This window comes from Barbus barbus (genome assembly GCF_936440315.1).
Source record: "Barbus barbus genome assembly, contig: SUPER_3_unloc_1, whole genome shotgun sequence".
In the NCBI taxonomy this organism is placed as follows: Eukaryota; Metazoa; Chordata; class Actinopteri; order Cypriniformes; family Cyprinidae; genus Barbus; species Barbus barbus.
In genome coordinates, this window is record NW_027636829.1 from 25,370 (window position 1) to 45,415 (window position 20,046).

The 20,046-nt window shown below is 41.1% G+C and overlaps 1 protein-coding gene across 1 annotated transcript; it reads left to right on the plus strand.

The window, feature by feature from the left end:
- Positions 1-12,381: 12,381 nt before the first annotated feature.
- Positions 12,382-18,851, plus strand: LOC306860220 (uncharacterized protein). The gene is made up of 13 exons (XM_079401808.1): positions 12,382-13,033; positions 13,227-13,394; positions 13,518-13,654; positions 14,052-14,163; positions 14,256-14,336; positions 15,072-15,252; positions 15,384-15,490; positions 15,600-15,677; positions 15,797-15,857; positions 16,150-16,192; positions 16,275-16,462; positions 16,580-16,764; positions 16,915-18,851. The coding sequence occupies exons 2-8, from the start codon at positions 13,239-13,241 to the stop codon at positions 15,651-15,653; spliced, it is 828 nt and encodes a 275-aa protein (XP_079257934.1). The 5' UTR covers positions 12,382-13,033; positions 13,227-13,238; the 3' UTR covers positions 15,654-15,677; positions 15,797-15,857; positions 16,150-16,192; positions 16,275-16,462; positions 16,580-16,764; positions 16,915-18,851.
- Positions 18,852-20,046: the final 1,195 nt, after the last annotated feature.

A 20,046-nucleotide genomic window follows, 5' to 3' on the forward strand; every position in this document is an offset into this window, starting at 1 on the left:
ACTACCACGACATTGACCAAGCCATTACCCTGATCAAAATCGCAGGTCATGGCGCTTGGCTGGCCAAAGTCGACATCACTTCTGCCTTTAAAGTAATGGCCATTCACCCAGACTTTTGGCATTTATTCGGCATCCGCTGGCAGGAAAAATGTTACTTTTCCGTCCGCCTCACCTTCGGCTGCAGAAGCAGCCCCAAAATTTTCGACATGTTGTCAGAAGCTATCTGTTGGATCCTCTCGAACAATTACAACGTACCTTACCTAGTACATCTCTTAGATGATTTTCTAATCATCTCACCCCCCAAATCCATCCCGGCCGCTCATCTTCTGACAACTCAAAACGTTTTTTTCAAGATAAAACCGCGGGCCCTAGCACTTCCATCGAATTTTTAGGTATCAGTTTGGATTCACAAAAATTCCAGGCTTCTCTACCTAAAGAAACAATTGACAGGACGATTCTAGTAGCATCCACTCTCTTAGCCAACCAAGCTGTTCTAAACGCGAACTGCTATCCATTCTCGGGCATTTAAATTTCGCGATGCGCATCATCCCGCAAGGCCGCCCCTTCATCTCCCATCTCCTTTCTCTCGCATCATCCGCCCATGCACTTGAGGATCAAATAGCTCTAACTGACTCATGCTGCAACGAGCTCAGCTTATGGATATCCTTTCTCAAACAGTGTGAACGGCTTATCCTTCTTTTACAATAACCTGATTTCTTCCCCAGTTGACATCCAATTATTTACCGACGCCGCACCCTCCGTCGGTTTCGGAGGTTTTTATCAAGGCCGCTGGTTCGCATCTACATGTCCCCCCCCAGCTGCTAAGTCTACCTCAGCCACTAATGTTCTCAGCATTATTCAAGCTATAACCCTTAGTTGTCGCAGCCCTTCTGTGGGGCAAAGAGTGGTCTGCCACTAGCATCATTATCCACTGCGACAACGAGGCTACAGTGCACCCGCGCTAATGCATTTGCTAAGACGCCTGATTTGGATTTCAGCTCACAACCAATTCATCATAACAGCAAAACATATTCCCGGGTCCAAAAATCTAATAGCAAACTCTCTCTCTCGCTTTGCCTTTCAGAAATTCAGAACGTTGGTGCCAGAGGCGGACCCGTTCCCAACCCCGGTACCTCCCTATTCAGAGCTGATATTCCCGTAAATCATCCTCTGAAACCTCTCCTCGAAGCATCCCTCAATTCGATTCTTCAAGCAGTCTCCCCCAGGACCCTACAGTCTTACCTAACAGCATGGAAATGCTTCAAAATTTTTCACTCTGCTTACAACCTGCTGTTCCCCGACTTTTCCCTGCTCTCCATCACCTCTTTCATCTCTCACCTTAATGTAAACAAAAAGCTCCAAATCAGCTCCATTAAAAGTTATCTAAGTGGAATCCAATTTTTCCACAAACTTTTATATGGTTCCCCTTCCCCCCAAATAGCCAATTCACAAACCTCCCTACTCATCAAAGGTATCCAAAAAGCCCATCCCACCCACCCAGACTCCAGGCAACCCATAACCTTAAAGATTTTGACTGAATGTATTTCCACCCTCCGCAGAGGTTACCATTTCGTCCACACCGGCCACACGCTCAACGCCATGTTTATCCTGGCTTTTTCGGCTTTCTCAGATGCTCTGAGCTCGCTGTTACATCTAGCTTTAACCCAATCATTCACCCCACAATTTCTGATCTAGCGGTGCTGGACGACGAAACCATCTCTTACTTCATTATGCAAAGTAAAACAGACCAGTCAAAGAAAGGTCACTTCATTTACATCTTCAACCTCCTATCGCCCATATTACCATACCAAGCCCTCCTAGCTTTCCTCCACCTCAGGAAATCACAGTCCAAACTCCCATCCGACCCACTGTTTACAGACGACTCCAACCGCCACGTCACTCGCTTCTGGTTCCAAAAGCACCTTAAGTCAGTCCTGCTCCTATCTGGTACCCCAGCCAAAAACTTTTCCAGCCATTCGTTCCGAATAGGCGCAGCAACCACAGCGGCCCATAAAGGCCTTTCCCAGCAGCAGATACAAGCACTTGGTCGCTGGTCATCAGAAGCTTTCAAAAGCTATATTTGATTGGACAGCTCCCACATCAAGGAAGCTCACCAAACACTAATCGGCCAACCCCTCTAATGACATACATTCCTGGGAACCCGAACTTTAGACCCTCCATAGCCAACCCCTCTTTAACATCACCTATATCCATTCATTCCAACAGCACTACATTCAGCCTTGTCTGTACTCCCCCACTGCCGCAGCAGTGACTGCTCTAGCAGGAGCCTTTTCTGTATTCCTCCACTGCCGCAGCAGTGACTGCTCCCGCAGGAGCCTGTATCTCTACCTCCCTCTTATCTCTACTTCCAGACTCCACAGAAGTACCACTACCACCGCAGTATCCAGCATCCCTTCAGCCCTAAGCCATGCAAGTTTTGGGGGTGTTATCAAGCCCCTCTTCGGCTGCTGTCCCGCGATAATAGCGTTTTGGGGGAGCGCTCTGGGTCTGGGCTAAACAGCGAGCTCGTACCCTTTCCCCGATCGAGGGGAGTACCCCGGGCTCGGGAATGATTACCGAGCTCGGAGCCCTCTCCCTGGACAGCACGCCAAATACGCATAAACTTACTCTGTTATTATATGTAAGTGTGAACTCGTGAAATGTAAGTCTAGTGTTGTTTTAAGTCTTAGGATGCATGTGTGTGTATGTGTGTGACCACAATTACCCAGAAAAAAAAACTTGTGAAAGATTACTCAATCATTGAAGAATGCAGACTCGTAAATGTTTTCACACATGTAAGTCTAGTGTTGCTTTAAGTCTGAGGATGTGTGTGTGTGTGGCCAAAATTACCCAGATAAATTAATTTTTTTAAATAACTCAATCATAGAAGAATGCAGACTCGTAAATGTTCTCACACATGTAAGTCTAGTGTTGCTTTAAGTCTGAGGATGTGTGTGTGTGTGTGTGTGTGTGGCCAAAATTAACCAGAAAAAAAAGAAGTGAAAGATTACTCAATCATAGAAGAATGCAGACTCGTAAATGTTTTCACACATGTAAGTCTAGTGTTGCTTTAAGTCTGAGGATGTGTGTGTGTGTGTGTGGCCAAAATTACCCAGATAAATTTATTTTTTTAAATAACTCAATCATAGAAGAATGCAGACTCGTAAATGTTCTCACACATGTAAGTCTAGTGTTGCTTTAAGTCTGAGGATGTGTGTGTGTGTGTGTGTGTGTGGCCAAAATTAACCAGAAAAAAAAGAAGTGAAAGATAACTCAATCATAGAAGAATGCAGACTCGTAAATGTTCTCACACATGTAAGTCTAGTGTTGCTTTAAGTCTGAGGATGTGTGTGTGTGTGTGGCCAAAATTAACCAGAAAAAAAAGAAGTGAAAGATAACTCAATCATAGAAGAATGCAGACTCGTAAATGTTCTCACACATGTAAGTCTAGTGTTGCTTTAAGTCTGAGGATGTGTGTGTGTGTGTGTGTGGCCAAAATTACCCAGAAAAAAAAGAAGTGAAAAATAACTCAATCATAGAAGAATGCAGACTCGTAAATGTTCTCACACATGTAAGTCTAGTGTTGCTTTAAGTCTGAGGATGTGTGTGTGTGTGTGTGTGTGTGGCCAAAATTACCCAGAAAAAGAAGTGAAATATAATTCAATCATAGAAGAATGCAGACTCGTTTAAAGATGGTCTTCTTTACTTTTTTTCTTTACTCCCACGTGTGAATCCCCAGTGGTAAACCAGCATGAGAATGGTAAATGATCTCGCAACATAATAAAATAACGATGATAATAATAATGAACAGGAAACATAATACTAAATAACTCTTTCTTATCTCAACAAACTTACTATATATAAAGTACCTTATATCGGTAATCTGCGCATCAAAATAATATCAAAATAATAAGTCTAATTTGTTTATCATTTGTATGAATGCATCTGTTTGGTCAGCCTACTAGTTGGCAAAAAAAAAAAAAAAGATATTTATGATATACAGTAAAATGAACTTATTTAACCCTTTCAGTGGTGTTTAAAATATTCTAGGGGTCCCCCCAGAGTGAGTTTTTTAAAGGCGACCTTATTTTAGAACGTTTCCATGGCGATGCGTCATGATTGTCACGTAACACACCGCGGCCACAATAACACTGTGACAGATGGATCGCTTTTATTTAGTTTTTCCTTTTTTATTTAATATATTCACAAACTTGCTCATGTCATGGACAATCTGATATTCCGATTCACAAATATGTGTAAATGAGTGGCTGCGTCTGAAACCGCCTACTTCTCCACTATATAGTAGGCAGTGTTGGGGAGTAGTTAACTACAAGTAGCGACGCTACTAACTTAACTACATTTTTCAGTAGCTTGGCAGTAGCTCAGTTGCTTTTTAAACAGTGTAGCTTTTCCAGTAGCTAACTACTTTTTGCAGCAAGTAGCGGTGTAGCGCGAGCAAAAGCTACATTGCGTTTTGTCGAGCCTGCGCGAATCAGCGCGATGCAAGGATATTCTTCTTGTTTGATTACAAACTCATTTTTTGCCATTACCGCCACCTGTTGTTTAATCACGCATCTTGCGGCTAACAGTTCACTGACGTACAGAAGTGGGTTGACACACCCATATTATCCATGATGGAGCAAGACGTGGCGGCAGATTTGGAGGATGGAGAAACAACTAACTTTAATTACCCATGGCCTTATTTGTCCAAGTTCATGTCTCTCAAAGAAACGACAAGTAAAGGTTACACTTTTTGTAACAGTCTGAGATATGAGTGTTGTGTGTAATAAAACAATACTCTTTGAAATCATAATTGTATTGCATTGTTTTAAACACTAAATATTTTACTTAAAACATTCCTCAGACACTTATTCAGTTATTTATAATATACGTTGTTCAAAAAAATCAAAAGTAGTTTCAATGTAGCTAGCTACTTTTTGATAGTAACTTGTAGTGTAGCTAACTACTTTTCCAAAGGGGTAGCTTGACTGTAGTTTAACTACTTTAACTTACGAGTAGCTTGTAGCTTGTCAAACTACAGTTTCAGAGTAGCTTCCCCAACACTGATAGTAGGGGAAATGCAGTAGGCGAGCGAAGAAGTTCCCGTATGTCCTACTGCTTCTGCCCAGATTCTCGAGTGTTCATCTGATGCACACTTTTCTATCCCAGAAGCCCACGCGAGAGGATACGTCATCATCACGTGACGGAGATCAGCGACGCGGGTGTTTACAAATGTGAGTATTATCATCAAAAACACGGTTACATGTGTTAAAATTGCATTTCTTGAGCTACTGTATAGTAAACTGTTGATTTGCTGAAGGTGTAGATGCTAGACAGTAACGCTACAGTATATTAGTAGAGCTCCAGTAAACACATTTACATAGACATTTAATGGTCTTTAAGATGTATAAGGTTTATTTAATAAGAGACAGGAACATATTCTAAAAGAATATTCAAAGGCTCTCAGTGAGCTGAAAACCTTTCAGTTACTGAAATGAATAAAACATGATTTTAAATCTTAAGGTTTCGTTTATTTTAATGATTGTAATGTCAAACAAAGCTGTTACAGTGCTTTTCTGATTCTTGAGTTCTGTGCATTTGATGCAGATCTTTTGTGCTGGAGCAGCTGACAGCGGGATTTGTGGAGAAAAAAAGGATAACAAATATAAAGTAAGAAATCATTTTGTTACTTCTAATACAGAAATCAAATGACATTGTGCTGTTAAAATGACTGCTTGTGTATTATGTTTGTGCATCTTTGTATGATCTGAAATGTCTGCAGACTGGTGTGTGCAGTGAGGATGGAGAAGTCCACAGCAGCATCCTGGAAATGATCCAGTGCAATGAATGGGACGCTCCATCACTCCACCTGACCTTACTGCCTCATCTGGACCGAATGCTGCTGTGTTCTCCTCATCCTCAGTGACCCCAGAGCCAGCGAGACCATCTAGAGAAAGACCAAATGAAATTAAGGATGTGATTTTATTCAAGTTTGACCTGCTGGTTTCTGTTCATACAACATCAGTCAATGGAGCACGAGTTTCAGAAGCTTCAAAAGCATTGTCAAATAATTTCACGAAGAATCTGAAAGTTAGGCTCCATTGACTGATATATGATGTTTTATTAACAAAGTTCGGGAGGAGCACGTCAGATACTTAGCCTAATTAACCCTTGTGCATTGTTTCAATTTACAACCTTTCGTTATGTTTGTGGCTGAAAACAGCCACTACTTTAAACTGCTGTAAAAATGTATCAGATAAATATTTTTTTCAAATGTTTTTGCATAAATCTATTAATCAACCTCAGTCCTGCTCAAAAATACTAAATGTTTAAAAAAAATTCAGGATTTTAACTCTTTAATTGCCAAATTCGTAAATGATGTCACTGATTTGGGAAAAAACCCCCACAAAATTACTAATTTTCAATATAAAATGTGAATGTGGACTGGATTTTTTTTTACCTTTTATCACAGTCTTGGACATGTCAAAGATTAGAAACAACATTGGTTTTGATGCATTGTTAGTTTTTGTGCAGCATCAGATTTTAACTTTTTCTCCCTCATTTACTGTTCGTGGCTGTTTTTGCCCCATTGACTTCCATTATAACCACATTTTTTGTTTGCAAAGCCATGACACCATATAAGCATGCATTTTTGATTGTTGGTGGTTTTCCCTGTTGGGAAGAGGTAAAATTTGTAATTTTTACTGTTGATAACCAGGTGGCACCATTAACCCTTTAGATAGGCCTGTGCAAAAAAAAGCTTAGTTTCTGGCTTTTACATGGAGTTACATGGAGTATAATAGCATATTAAAGTGTGTGTGTGTGTGTGTGTGTGTGTGTGAGAGTGTGTGAGAGATAGAGTATGAGAACTCACCTTGATGCGTCTGAGAAAATCAAAACATGCACCTCAGCTCTCAGAACTACATGGAGTAAACAAAAACAAAGTAAGTGTATTTATGCATCTGCTGCCTTTTGATGGTGAGAAATGCAGACTAAACAAAAACAAAGCAAGTGGATTTAAACACTTGCATGCAAGCATGCTGGTCATTTGATGGTGAGAAGAGCAGCAAGCAACATGAGAAAGGGCTTGACTTGTAGTGAAGTTTTAGAGATGATTATGCAGCCTGACCCCTCCAGCGAGCTGCAGGATGTATCGTCTTCTCCCTCTGACACCACAGACTCAGGAGAGTCAGATCCTGATTTGGATGTGGCACCCTCATCATCCTCTCTAGCTTCCACTGAAGGAGAGGAGGATTCGGAGGATCCTGGATCTGGGTGGATAGGGAGAAACGGTGAAGTGTGGTTTTCCACCAACGTGGAGACAACTCCCTTTCTTCAGCCTGCCAGAGGCGTGACTCCAGGGCCAACGCGCTATGCCATCGCAAGGGTCCAGAACATGGATTCTGTGTTCAATCTTTTTTTTACGGAGGAGATGATTGACCTCATTGTCAGCATGACTAACCTCCATGGGCGCCGCACAATGAGAAACTGGACCGGGGTGGACTCCACAGATATCCGTGCCTACATGGGGCTACTGATTTTGGCCGGCGTCTACAGGTCCAGAGGGGAGTCCACACGTTGCCTGTGGGATGATCGCAGTGGTCGTGCGATTTTTAGAGCCACCATGTCCCTCTCAAGATTCCATGAAATAAGCAGAGCTCTGCGCTTTGACGACAAGCTGCAAAGACCAGCTCGCCATAGAGAGGACAAGCTTGCCCCGATCAGATCCCTGTGGGAAATGTGGACGCATCGCCTTCCCCTCCTATTCAACCCTGGCAAAGATGTCACAGTGGATGAGCAGCTTGTGCCATTCAAAGGGAGATGCAGCTTTCGGCAGTACATGCCAAAAAAACCAGCAAAATATGGGCAAAAAATTTGGGTGACTGCTGATGTTCAGTCTTCTGCAGCTGTCCCTCCAGACACAAATCCACAGACACCAGCAGGCACCAGCAGCTCAGAAGGGAAGAGGGGAACATGCAAGTGGTGCACAGGACAAAAAAAAAGAACAGTGAGCACTTGCATCCGTTGTGGTGGACACACTTGCAAAGAACACCAAGTGATATGCTGCAAGTCCTGCTGGAAATACTGAAAACACACACACACACACACACACACACACACACACACAGTTTGTGGTTCGTTTAAATGTTTAGTTCTTCATCCATCCTCAACTCTTGAACCATTGTTCAGTTTATTTGAAGTTGTTGTTGCATTTTGGTTCATAATAAATTGTTCATAAATCTGATGCAGATGCTGAGTAGATTTTTTTTTTTACAGAAAAACTAAGCTTTTTTTGCACAGGCCTATCTAAAGGGTTAAAGGTGCCACCTGGTTATCAACAGTAAAAATTACAAATTTTACCTCTTCCCAACAGGGGAAACCACCAACAATCAAAAATGCATGCTTATATGGTGTCATGGCTTTGCAATCAAAAAATGTGGTTATAATGGAAGTCAATGGGGCAAAAACAGCCACGAACAGTAAATGAGGGAGAAAAAGTTCAAATCTGATGCTGCACAAAAACTAACAATGCATCAAAAGCAATGTTGTTTCTAATCTTTGACATGTCCAAGACTGTGATAAAAGGTAAAAAAAAATCCAGTCCACATTCACATTTTATATTGAAAATTAGTCATTTTGTGTGGTTTTTTTTCCCAAATCAGTGACATCATTTATTAATTTGGCAATTAAAGAGTTAAAATCCTGATTTGTTTTTAAACATTTAGTATTTTTGAGCAGGACTGAGGTTGATTAATAGATTTATGCAAAAAAATTTAAAAAAAATATTTATCTGATACATTTTTACAGCAGTTTAAAGTAGTGGCTGTTTTCAGCCACGAAACATAACGAAAGGGTAGTAAATTTGCCCACAGTGTACTGTTGAGTTTTTGAAAAATTTCAAAGCATTTTCCCAAAATATGTATCAAAATAAGATTAGTCACCAAAAATCATTCCATTTGCTGAAACATGGAGAACGTTATGGCCAAATTAAGACTCAAAATCACCCCCTAGTGGATGAAAACATCCCCAACAGCACATAAGGGTTAAACACAAGTGGTACGCAATCAAGTCAATCAACTCGCGGACATAAATACAGCTGACATACCTCCACTCATTTGACGGTCTATCAGCATTCGGTCCGCACCTCTTGCTATTACATCACAGACTCAGCTTCTCCCGTCCAAACCACGAGACCTATGCTGGGAATCTTTTCGGATCCTCCAGCCAATCTGCCGGCCCCAGGATCGGTCTTTCGCCACCAGACACGGCCGCTGCTCTCTGCTCAACCAGCTACACACTCTCCTCCACCGGCGTCTTAAGCCCGATTCTGACGGTAATTGTTTCTCTGGGGGACGTAAGTGATTTTCACCATATACAGGGGGTAGTTGGTGATTTAATTGCGGTCCGAATCCAAGACGCCTGTGTTTTTCTCTCACCACCTCCGTAAAAATCCCCGGCCGAATTATCTACGGTTTTTGACAAACACCAAGGTTGTGTGGTAATTTAATTGCCTTCCGAATCCACATCTCTGAGTTTACGAGAAGAAATCGATTCAAATTCAGCGTTTAACCCCTTTTTGAACACTCCCGAACACCGTACGTCTGTTGTACTTCGGTGTAATTTGCATAAATATTTATTCTGAAATGCTGGAAAGTATTTAAAAGAATAATACTTCATAACTGCTCCACCACAGCGAGTGAAAGCAGAAAGAGAAGAAAAGCACGTAAACATTCGAAGTGGGTCTTTATTATGGCAGCGGCAAGTATGCAATACAATTTTAAAATGTGTATCATAAACGGATATATATCGCGTATAATTATATACAACCATAGGGCGTATTCCTATTCTAAACAGGAGATTAAATAATCAAATAATAAATAGGATTATACATTATAAAATATGCTTGGAATAATAAGAATATATTTTACATAATAATAAAAATAAATTATTTCTATTTACAGCACACAATCATGTGACTGGCCACGTGAGCAGCGCGTTCGCAGGATCACTTAAATCACTCCTCCACTGTGAATAAATTGCCGTCGAATCCATGAGTTTTATCACTGAGAGGTGATATGAATATTAATCTTTACAGACATCCATATGAGAAACAATTACCGTCCGAACCTGGCTTTATTCCTCAGATCGGAATATAGATCGTATTCAAGCCTGAGGCAAACACTGATTAATTCCGACGCACCGTCCTCGCGGAAGGTAAACAAGCAGATTTACACGATCTTCCATCACCCTGCAAACCAGCCAACCTCACTCCTAAATCCACTCCAGCCGCCAATAGATCGAGGAAAGCCCGAAATCGCCTCGCAGACACCACCATTGTCCCGCTAAAGACCCGGCTCTCCGCAAGCGTTGGGTCTCTTCCGCAGGCCTTTAACGAGCCTGGGCCCCGCCCCAGTTCTCACCGCAGCAAAGCCTCACTCGCTTCCTGCTTCGGCTCAGCCTTCACCGCGTTTCTGCCGGCCGCAGCGTCTCATGCAGCCGGGCCTCTAGCTTCTGTTTCCAGCCTCCGTTAGCGGCGCAACCACCAGTGTTGCCAAATAATCAAGTAAATTCGCTAAAGGCAGGTAATTTGTTGATGAAAGTTGTTAAAGGACGTCGCGACATCATTGGATGTTAATGCCACTATGTAACCATGGCGCAAGTGCGTGGGATACACACTGGGATTACTCAAACTATCTTTATTTTTCACCAGCATTTTACCCATAATTAATTTACACATTGCATTTCAATAAATGGATAGAAAAGATTAATAAGATTAATTTTCGTTTTGTGGGTAAAACCAACAGTGGAAGAGGAAGTTTCACAATTGATCACAGTGGACCAATATATATAATTTACTTTACCACTTTAATTTTTAAATCACCACATTTGTTGCTTGAAAAACAAGTTACTAGGGTAGTGCAATAAATGGCTAAATCGGCACCGCCGCAGGCTGACTGGACATTCCGGCATGTCCAGCTAAGATCTCAAGCCACTTTCTGTGGCCTACAGCAGCAAAAGCAAGCACAAGGCTGTCTCCACTTGCTACACAAGCCCACACATCTCAGTCTTTTACCTCCCGCTACTAATAACCCCTTTTGTCCTTTTCAGCAGCCTCCAGTGGCAGACACTCCGTTAGCAGATCAGGCTACACAAGTTTTTCCAGACTCCCTTCCTGTGGCCTACAGCCACAGCAAGCGACGCAAGCGCAAGGCTGCGTCCGCTTGCAACACAGACCCACACATCTTTTTCTCATACTCTCCTTTTTTTTTAACGCTTCTATCAGTTTCCCAATAGGCCATAATCATTTGTATAAAGTATCAAGAGTAAGTAACATATGGTTTTGTTAAACTTAATATAATGTATTAAACAATATCATGCACATATGCATTACACCAAAGCCTCCAATAGCTAGACAATCGTCTATATCGGTGGTTCTCAGGGCCCCCGGCCACTGCGCGTCTTTGTGTGTCTCTCTCACGGGCTGCGCCCATTTCAAGTCTTGCAGACTCTATCAATGAGCTGATGAGTTGGATCGGGTGTGTCAAGTGGGGGGGGCATGCGGAGCGTGCCGTGGCTTGGGGTCCCCGGGATGAGTTGGGAACCACTGGCCTATATGCCACCGTGCGATCTTATCCTCGTTCGGCTAAAACATCCATACAAATGTCCACCTAATCTCTAACATTTGTCCATTTCTTTACGACAGAAACGCAGCATCAGTCGTAAATTATTTTACCTAGCTCGTCTTCTACCACGATGGGGTCCAGCCCGCTCCCTAGGGTCGCAGGGCTCTTGGACTTGGTGGTGCCTAGGATGGCAGAATCCACTGGGGGAGGTGGAGATTTTTCACGTTTGGCTCCTGGGCTCCGGAGTAGCCTTCCTGGTGGCGTTCGGGGTTCGGACGCATTCTCTCTGTTTGGATCTGGATCGGGGACGCATCTCTTTGGCCAAGCATGGCCAGGATTCGTGACACTATCAGTTTTTCTTACAGAATGACTACTATGAGCCATCCTCCCTGGGGTTATTCCTGTATTTACCTGAAGGCCATGGCACCCATGCTGTGTACACGAAGGACATGAAGGTCATTGTCAGCACAGGTTTGTCATTTTACATTGAAAAATCTTAATGTATTTAATTTTCTTAACAGGTTGAGGAATCCAATCCTATTAAATGTGGAGTAATGATTTCCTATAAGGAATTCATAAAATTTGTGATACATTTTTGAAAATAATTTGATGTGCCTGTTTACTGATTCCAATAATAACAAACATTAAGTTATAGGTGTAGGTGACACACACAGGTGATTTAGTCTATGCTGATAGTAGTCTCTATAGTAGTACTTGGTTATGTTTTTTATTTTATTTCCCTCTTTTTATTTGGCAGGACGGCTCTGCACCGTCACAGTCAATATGTGTGCGTGTGAACCAGAAACCTGCACTCTGCTAAGGTATGGGCTCTGGCCAGCAACTGCCGACAAGCCTCAGACAGCCTTCTCCATTCCTCTGCTAGAGCTTTTTGTTTGTCTGTCACTGGAGTGTCAGGTTTCTGTTGAGGGTTTTTGCAACACCCTTTTGCTGGAAAAATAACCTCACACTTGCAGAGGTAAGTCAGTTTGCAGTGGTCAGTTTGAAGTCCTGTCTGTGAAGTGACCATTTCAGCTACTTTCACAGAAGACTGACGAGTCCATATAGATGTGAAAATGACACCTTTTTCCTTGATTGTACTACATCATTAATTATCACAACTAAAAGTAAACAGTTATGGAACCATCTAGGATTGTACAGTTGCATGAAAAGTATTCTTGATATTTTTCTATAAAATAACAACTTCTGAGTTAACCACCATCACAAGATGTAAGTATATGAAACAGTAATGTTTTCACTGACTGCTGCTTATACCGTAGGTTAACACACTCTACAGAGCCCTGGTGGGAGAATCCATTTCCCATTTTAGGCATCACCACTTCCGACAAAGAAGTTTGGTAGATCTTTGCCCACAATTAGATGATGGGACCACATGCCCAGCATGTCCAAAGGTTGGTTCTAGTTCCAGCGTGGTTCTTGTTTGTTTAATGATAATTGCATTTTCCATCACCTGATGGCATTGAATTGATATCTGCAAAATTAGCTAATTTTCGTATAAAGTATTATAATAAAACAGTAATATTACAAGTGTATAAAACTGGTGCAGATACAAAACCAGGATTATTGTAAGTGTTTGTTTTTCAGGCGGATGGAGATATGATAGTGACATTGGATGCCAACTTTGGCCTTGTGAGGAAGCAAAGCTCAGGGTCAAGTGCGGTTGAGCCATTACATGGAACCCGCATGTTTGTTGATGAAAAGAATGTAGAGGAATACCTGCTATCACATCTTGACAACTCAAAGCCTCAAGAGGTTAGTCATAGTTGCAGAATACTTCTGAGAATCTGAGAAAACTGAGTCCATGAAATATTAGATTTGACTCGTGGAAAAAAAACATTATTCCTCCCATAAATCCATGTTTTCTTTAAATTTTAGGACTGCAGTAACTTCAAGGCTGGCAACGTGCTGAGGTCACAACAACAAGCAAAGAAACTTGATGTTACAGGAGTGTTTGGAGCCTCTTGTCGTCATGAAATGCCCCTAATGTTTGTCAACATGAGCCAAGGAGAACGGCAAGTCTATGCCACAGTTGTTACATCTCTGACTATTGACTCAGTGTTCCAGAATGATTATCCCCGTTTGATTCTACATATTCATAAAATGCTTAGAATAGCATGACCCTAACATAAGCTATATATATATATATATATATATATATATATATATATATATATAAAATTTTTTTATTTTTTTTTATCATCAAATATGATCCTCATGGAGTGTTTATGGGAGATTACAAAATTTAAACTTTACCACCATTCTATAATCTTCACTAATATAAGAAAACATGAAAAATGTTTGGATAATTTTGAGTGCCGTTATTGAGTATTTAGGTATTGAATTTATGCTGGAGATTGTATTTTCCTCAGTATAAAGTGTGACATCATTCACATTTTTGTCTTGAAATAGATTAGCCTATCCCCTGTATGTCATTGATGAGCTACTTCGAAGATGTGAGGATAATAACATACACCTGCGAGTAGTCTATGACATTGCCTGTGTTGTTGCCTCACATTTGCATGTAAGTACTTTTTTTTTTGTAATTATTGAATTATTGTTTTGAGAAAACCTTGACACATTAACTGTAAATTATGCCATATTGTGTTCAATCAGAAATCAGGGAAGGGTATACCACACAACATCTCCTTGGCTGTACCGGCATTTCACGTTTATGGACACAAATTGCCCTGCCAGGTAGTTCATTGACTTTATAGAGACATCAGGAACTGTGTCGCACATCATTCACTCCCTGTTTGGCCTCCATTTTCCTGTCTGTCCACTGCACAGCTGAAATTAAGTAGAAATGCCTAAAAGTAATCTTTAATCTAACATTTTCCCCACCTGGTGTTTGTGTAAACTTGTTTCAGAGATGCACTGTTTAGGACAATACAGTGGAAACCACTTATCTCACATCTGTATGGGTCAAACTAATCACAATAAGTGGATGATTGTTATAGCCAAATTTGTTTTCTTTTTGTTTATTTTTATGCAGATTACCATCTAATTTGTAGAAGTATTACATGCATATAATAAAATGAACCGCTTCTCTATTTGTACTGATTTAAAGATAAAATAACATAAGGTGTGCCAAGGCCCTCTCCTGCTCCAAGACCTGTATGAGTGGTCAGGGTAAATGTATTACACTCCACTCATGTAATATACAGTAGGCCTACCTGTTGCTGTGAGAGAGCGGAAACATTAATTATGCACATTAAAAGTCCCAAAACTGCCAGCAGAGCAGGAACGGGAGGGCCAAATAACTTACTAGACCACAGCAGTGTGAGTATACGGAAAACATCACATGACGCGCAATTACGCACAGCAAGCTTATGTACACACACACACACACACACACGCTATAAGCAATTTCCACTGTAGTAGGATCATGCTCAGTGTCTGTGATATTCTACCACTTTGCTTTAATCACAGATCAAGTACAGCACCAGACGGCTCGATGGGTTTGGGCTCACAGACGGGGAAGGAATGGAAAGGCTGTGGTCTTTCCTCCGAAGATTTGCCAGAGTCACAAAGAAGATGACTCCATCTCACCGCCTTGACCTGCTGACTGATGCCCTTTTGCATTATGGACGGAGGAAATCAACTGACCTAGGTTTGTCCACTGCTGTATAACCTGTCAAAATTCTGTGCTGGTGGTTCACTGTTTATACATTTGATATTTTCTGGAGTGAAGCTGATCACACACAAATTGGTCCGTATAAGAAAATTAAACTGTCTTTACAGAGGTGCAGCAAAGACTAGACAAAGCAGAGAAAATATCTATTCTCGCTCAAGAAGACATCTCATCTGTCATCAGAGAGGCACCAGGAAACAATGCACATAAGAAGCAGGTAACAATAGTTGTAAATGGGAGACTTTTAGATTCCATTTACAAGCTCATTTTTCACAGACTATGCACCATTGACGGTTGTCTTGTTTCCTGTTATTTTTGCTGTCTAGTGTTGGTTTCTGAGGGAGACATGGAGAGATGGAAGAAAAGGGAGATGGAGCTAGCCCAACAGAAACAGAAACCAATAAGTAAGCAACTGAAGTGAATGTGTGAATGTTTTGAATACTGTAAGATATGTGAAGGAGTAACATTAAATGAAGCACTTTATTAGAGCAGTAGTAATGACTTTAAATTATCTGTTCTCCAGAGCCTGTCTGTAGATGGAAAAGGGACTACATCATCAAGCTGATTCAGTTCTACAAGTTCAAGTAAGAGTTCCATGTGTTATGTAAGACTAAATGGTAATTACAGCCGTCTTTAAGTGGTCTGCTGATGTGCTTCAACATGGAAGCCTAGGTGTGATTACAGTAACAGCATAGTTTTGAAGGACACTGTCACAGTGGTTATAAATGAAGAGTTGCTATAATTCTGTAGTAATTTAATGTGGTATAATAAGTAATCACTTACCACCAAGGCCTCCCTTATAATATATACAATGTTGGGTCAGGTTTCTGCTTGGTAGCTATTGAATTTTTGTGCTGCACTTTTTGTGATGTATAGATCTGGGACTCGTGAGTCGTACATGGAGGGTGAAACAGAATAAGTAAGCAGTAATCTGTCTGTTACTGTACTCTGATCAAGTGTGTAAATAAAATTTTATAATATTTATTTGCTGACCATATTAGAATTGAAGACTCTCTGCTGAACATGGAGAAAAAACACCGCATTGGGAGAAGATGGCAAGAATCTGATTCAGACTTCCAGTCTACCCTTAAAGATGTTGACCGTGAGCTTAGAGGCCAACTGATCTGCAAGGCTAGAACTGAATCGAGGGAGAGAGGTGTCCTCCTCCATCTGAAAAGAAAATATCCAGGTAAAGTAATGTGAATAAGTAGATACAATAAGACATTATGATCAAACTTTAAAAAGGTCCATGATACAAACTGATCAATTCATTTCTCTGCATGTGTGTTTACTAACTTTGCTTCAGATGGGCAGGCCATTGCCATTAGACTGTCCAAGCAGGTAGCCAGCTCCAACAAGAGACTGAGACAGGCAATAAAGGAATACAATTGCATTCAGTGGCCACCACAGATGAGCATCTTCCCTGCAACAATTGATTTTCAGGAAGCATGCGATCCCTCTTGGCATGTCTACTTCTGCTTTGATGACACTGTAAGTATAGTTACCTAACCCTAGTAACCACACAGCAATCACTCTAGTAACCATCTGACAACCGCTTACTAACCACAACTACCTGACAGTCATTTTAGAAACCACCTGGTAAAATGACATAGCATTTAGTTGTCTTTTGTCTTTCTCCAGATCGAAGATGATGTTGTTTCACAGAGTCTAAAAAGGCGAGGGATAGATGCCTTGCATATGAAGACTCGGGCAGCTGAGGAAAAGCGCATGCTTTACCAGGAAATGAGAACAGTAACTGAACATCTCCATCAGCAGCATACCTTTCTGTGCTCTGCCATCAAAGACACAGAGCAGCCTGGTGCAAAGGCTGCTCTCATCCAATGTCTCCGACAGCTGGAAAGAAAACTACATCAAGCCACTGTGATGTTTCACCCACATGTTCCAGACATTGTTCCTGAAGACAGTCCCTACTTGTGTCAGGCCCTCCCCATGTCAGGATTTCAGACACTGGTGTACAATGATGATGGAGATAATGATGACTATGAGGATGACAATGAGATCTAGGACTGGAAGCAATTGCTTGGGAATTATTCCTTAGGCAATTTTCTCCCACAACAAAAATGACTAACACTGTTTATCATCATCTTTGAGAAATGTTTCTCAGCCCGTCCATCTGTCTTTCACCTGGGGCCTCATTTATAAAGTGTGCGTACGCTCAGATTTGATCTTAGTGTGAGTACACTTAAATCCACGCCAGCGCTCATATTTATAAAGACTGTTTGAGCACTGCAGGTTTCTGTTCTTGCAGCTCGCTGTTTTAAATTATGATTGGTGATATTTTATGTTAATGACATTAATTAGGAGTCGTTTACAAGGCAGCGAGCGGAAACCATTCAATTGCGTGTGAGTTGAAGATCATTTGCGATTCATAAATTTCACATCTAAAAGAGACGTACATTTTATAAATGAGGCCCCAGGTGTGAAGTTCAATCTTTCTGTGAACACAGAAGATTATTTACATTTCCAGTGTTGTATGATATCATTGTATTCTGTGAAAAATGAATGATGTCCTAAATTGTAAATGCAAAGCGGAAAATGTGTTGCAGCAGATCATAGAAAAATTTCATGGTGGTGGAATATAATGTAGATGTGCTGTTTTACTAGGTCTGATCAGCTTAGGTGCTGTTTTTAACCACACACATCGCCAATAGTCTGTGTGATGACAAATTTTGTGTTTACCATATTGTGATTATTTTACTTATTTTACTTATTTACTGTAATGTACAAATGTGATCAATGTGCGTGAGGTGTTTTGTTTTTTTGTTTACTGTGTTGAGAGTTGCTGAAATCGCGTTTGGTCTCGTACTGTATCGCGTATCTTGTCAGTGAGTGCACATGCTTGGCCATTTTTAGTTGATTAACAGGAAAGTGGGTTCAAACGCCAGCAGAAGGCAGTGTAATGAAATAGTCTTTAAGAGAAGCAGTCTGTCAGCCGAAGTTTCAGCTCGTAAGTGTATTTACTTGTCTCAGTGTTTAGCGCATTTGCCGTTGCTAGGAAACGCTTTTTGTTTACTGTGTTGAGAGTTGCTGAAATCGCGTTTGGTCTCGTACTGTATCGCGTATCTTGTCAGTGTGTGCACATGCTTGGCCATTTTTAGTTGATTAACAGGAAAGTGTGTCCAGCTGAATTAAAATGGTGATTTGTTGGATTGGTATAAAAAAGGTTATTATACCGCGGCAGCGGTCCCGGCAGTCGTCGTGTGAAGCCCTCCTAGTGTGAAGACCAAAGAGTGTAAAGACCATCAACTCTACCGTGCGACTCCACCGGCAAGGGATAGAAGTATCGCTTTTTATTTTAGTTTTTTCATTTATATGTTTATTATTGAAATGATGTGTCAATTTTATTTAATTTCTTTATTTTCTTAAACATGTAGGTATATAGTATTTATAGAGTTGTAACTTTTAGTTTTAGTTACTTTTTCTTATTTGTAAGTCGCTTTGGACAAAAGCGTCTGCTAAATGACTAAAAGTAAAAGTAAAAGTTTTTGTGAGTTCACCAAACCAAATCCCCTTTGACTACGTTTAAATGACAATAAAGTATTGAATCTCGAATCCTTGAATCCTCTGAAGCAACTATAAGTTTGTAAAAATAACAGGGAACATACAGGTGTATTGACTCTACAATACAACTTTCTCAAAATTAGTTACAGCCGTGTTTTCAGCCATTGTCACAGCACGCTTGAAAAGTAATTGACTTAATAAATTAATTCTACAATGATTTTACAGTCATAATCTGCCAGAGAGTGTGCTACATATACTATAAACAATACTCGGCAGTGACAGAGAGGAAGTCCAAGGCTTATAAAGCGTGTGTGATTGGGTGATTATTCTCAGCTGTGAGCGTGATTAGTGTAATCAGCTGTGTATGTCGTCAGTGCAATGAATGATGGGAAATGTAGTCTGGTGTGCTGTGTAGTGTGAAAGTCCATGTGGTGAGCGGGTGACCTCTGGTGGTGAACAAATGGAAGTTCATGGCTAGGATTCGTGACAGCGTGTGTGAACGCGCTGATGACATATCCTGTCTGCGCGAACAGGGGTATGCAAATACATACGTTGACAGGCAGGTAGGAAAGCCAATTAAAATGCTCAGACCAAGCGTTTTGATTGTACGAACATTTCTTGGTCCTACACCTTCCACAGAATATATAAATACAGATAAATACACTGACCAAAATTATAAACTATATCAATTATAAATTATATAAAAAAGCATTTTTTTTTGCCCCCATTTTTCCATGAGCTGAACTCAAAGATCTAAGATCTTTTCTATGTACACAAAAGACCCATTTCTCTCAAATATTGTTCACAAATCTGTGTTAGTGAGCACTTCTCCTTTGCCGAGATAATCCATCCACCTCAAAGGTGTGGGATATCAATTAGACAGCATGATTATTGCACAGGTGTGCCTTAGGCTGGCCACAATAAAAGGCCACTCTAAAATGTGCAATTTTACTGTATTGGGGGGGTCCGGGGGGGTCCAAAAACCAGTCAGTATCTGGTGTGACCAACATTTTCCTCACGCAGTGCAACACATCTCCTTCGCATAGTTTATTATGTTGTCCACTCCTCTTCAATGGCTGTGCGAAGTTTCTGGATATTGGCAGGAACTGGAACACGCTGTCGTATATGGCGATCCAGAGCATCCCAAACATGCTCAATGGGTGACATGTCCGGTGAGTGTGCTGGCCATGCAAGAACTGGGATGTTTTCAGCTTCCAGGAATTGTGTACAGATCCTTGCAACATGGGGCCG

Coding starts and splice junctions, on each gene's coding strand:
- LOC306860220 (XM_079401808.1), top strand. CDS start 13,239: ATGATAGTGACATTGGATGCCAACTTTGGCCTTGTGAGGAAGCAAAGC. Junction 13,655..14,051: donor AACATGAGCCAAGGAGAACG/GCAAGTCTATGC, acceptor GTCTTGAAATAG/ATTAGCCTATCCCCTGTATG. Junction 14,337..15,071: donor GACACAAATTGCCCTGCCAG/GTAGTTCATTGA, acceptor CTTTAATCACAG/ATCAAGTACAGCACCAGACG.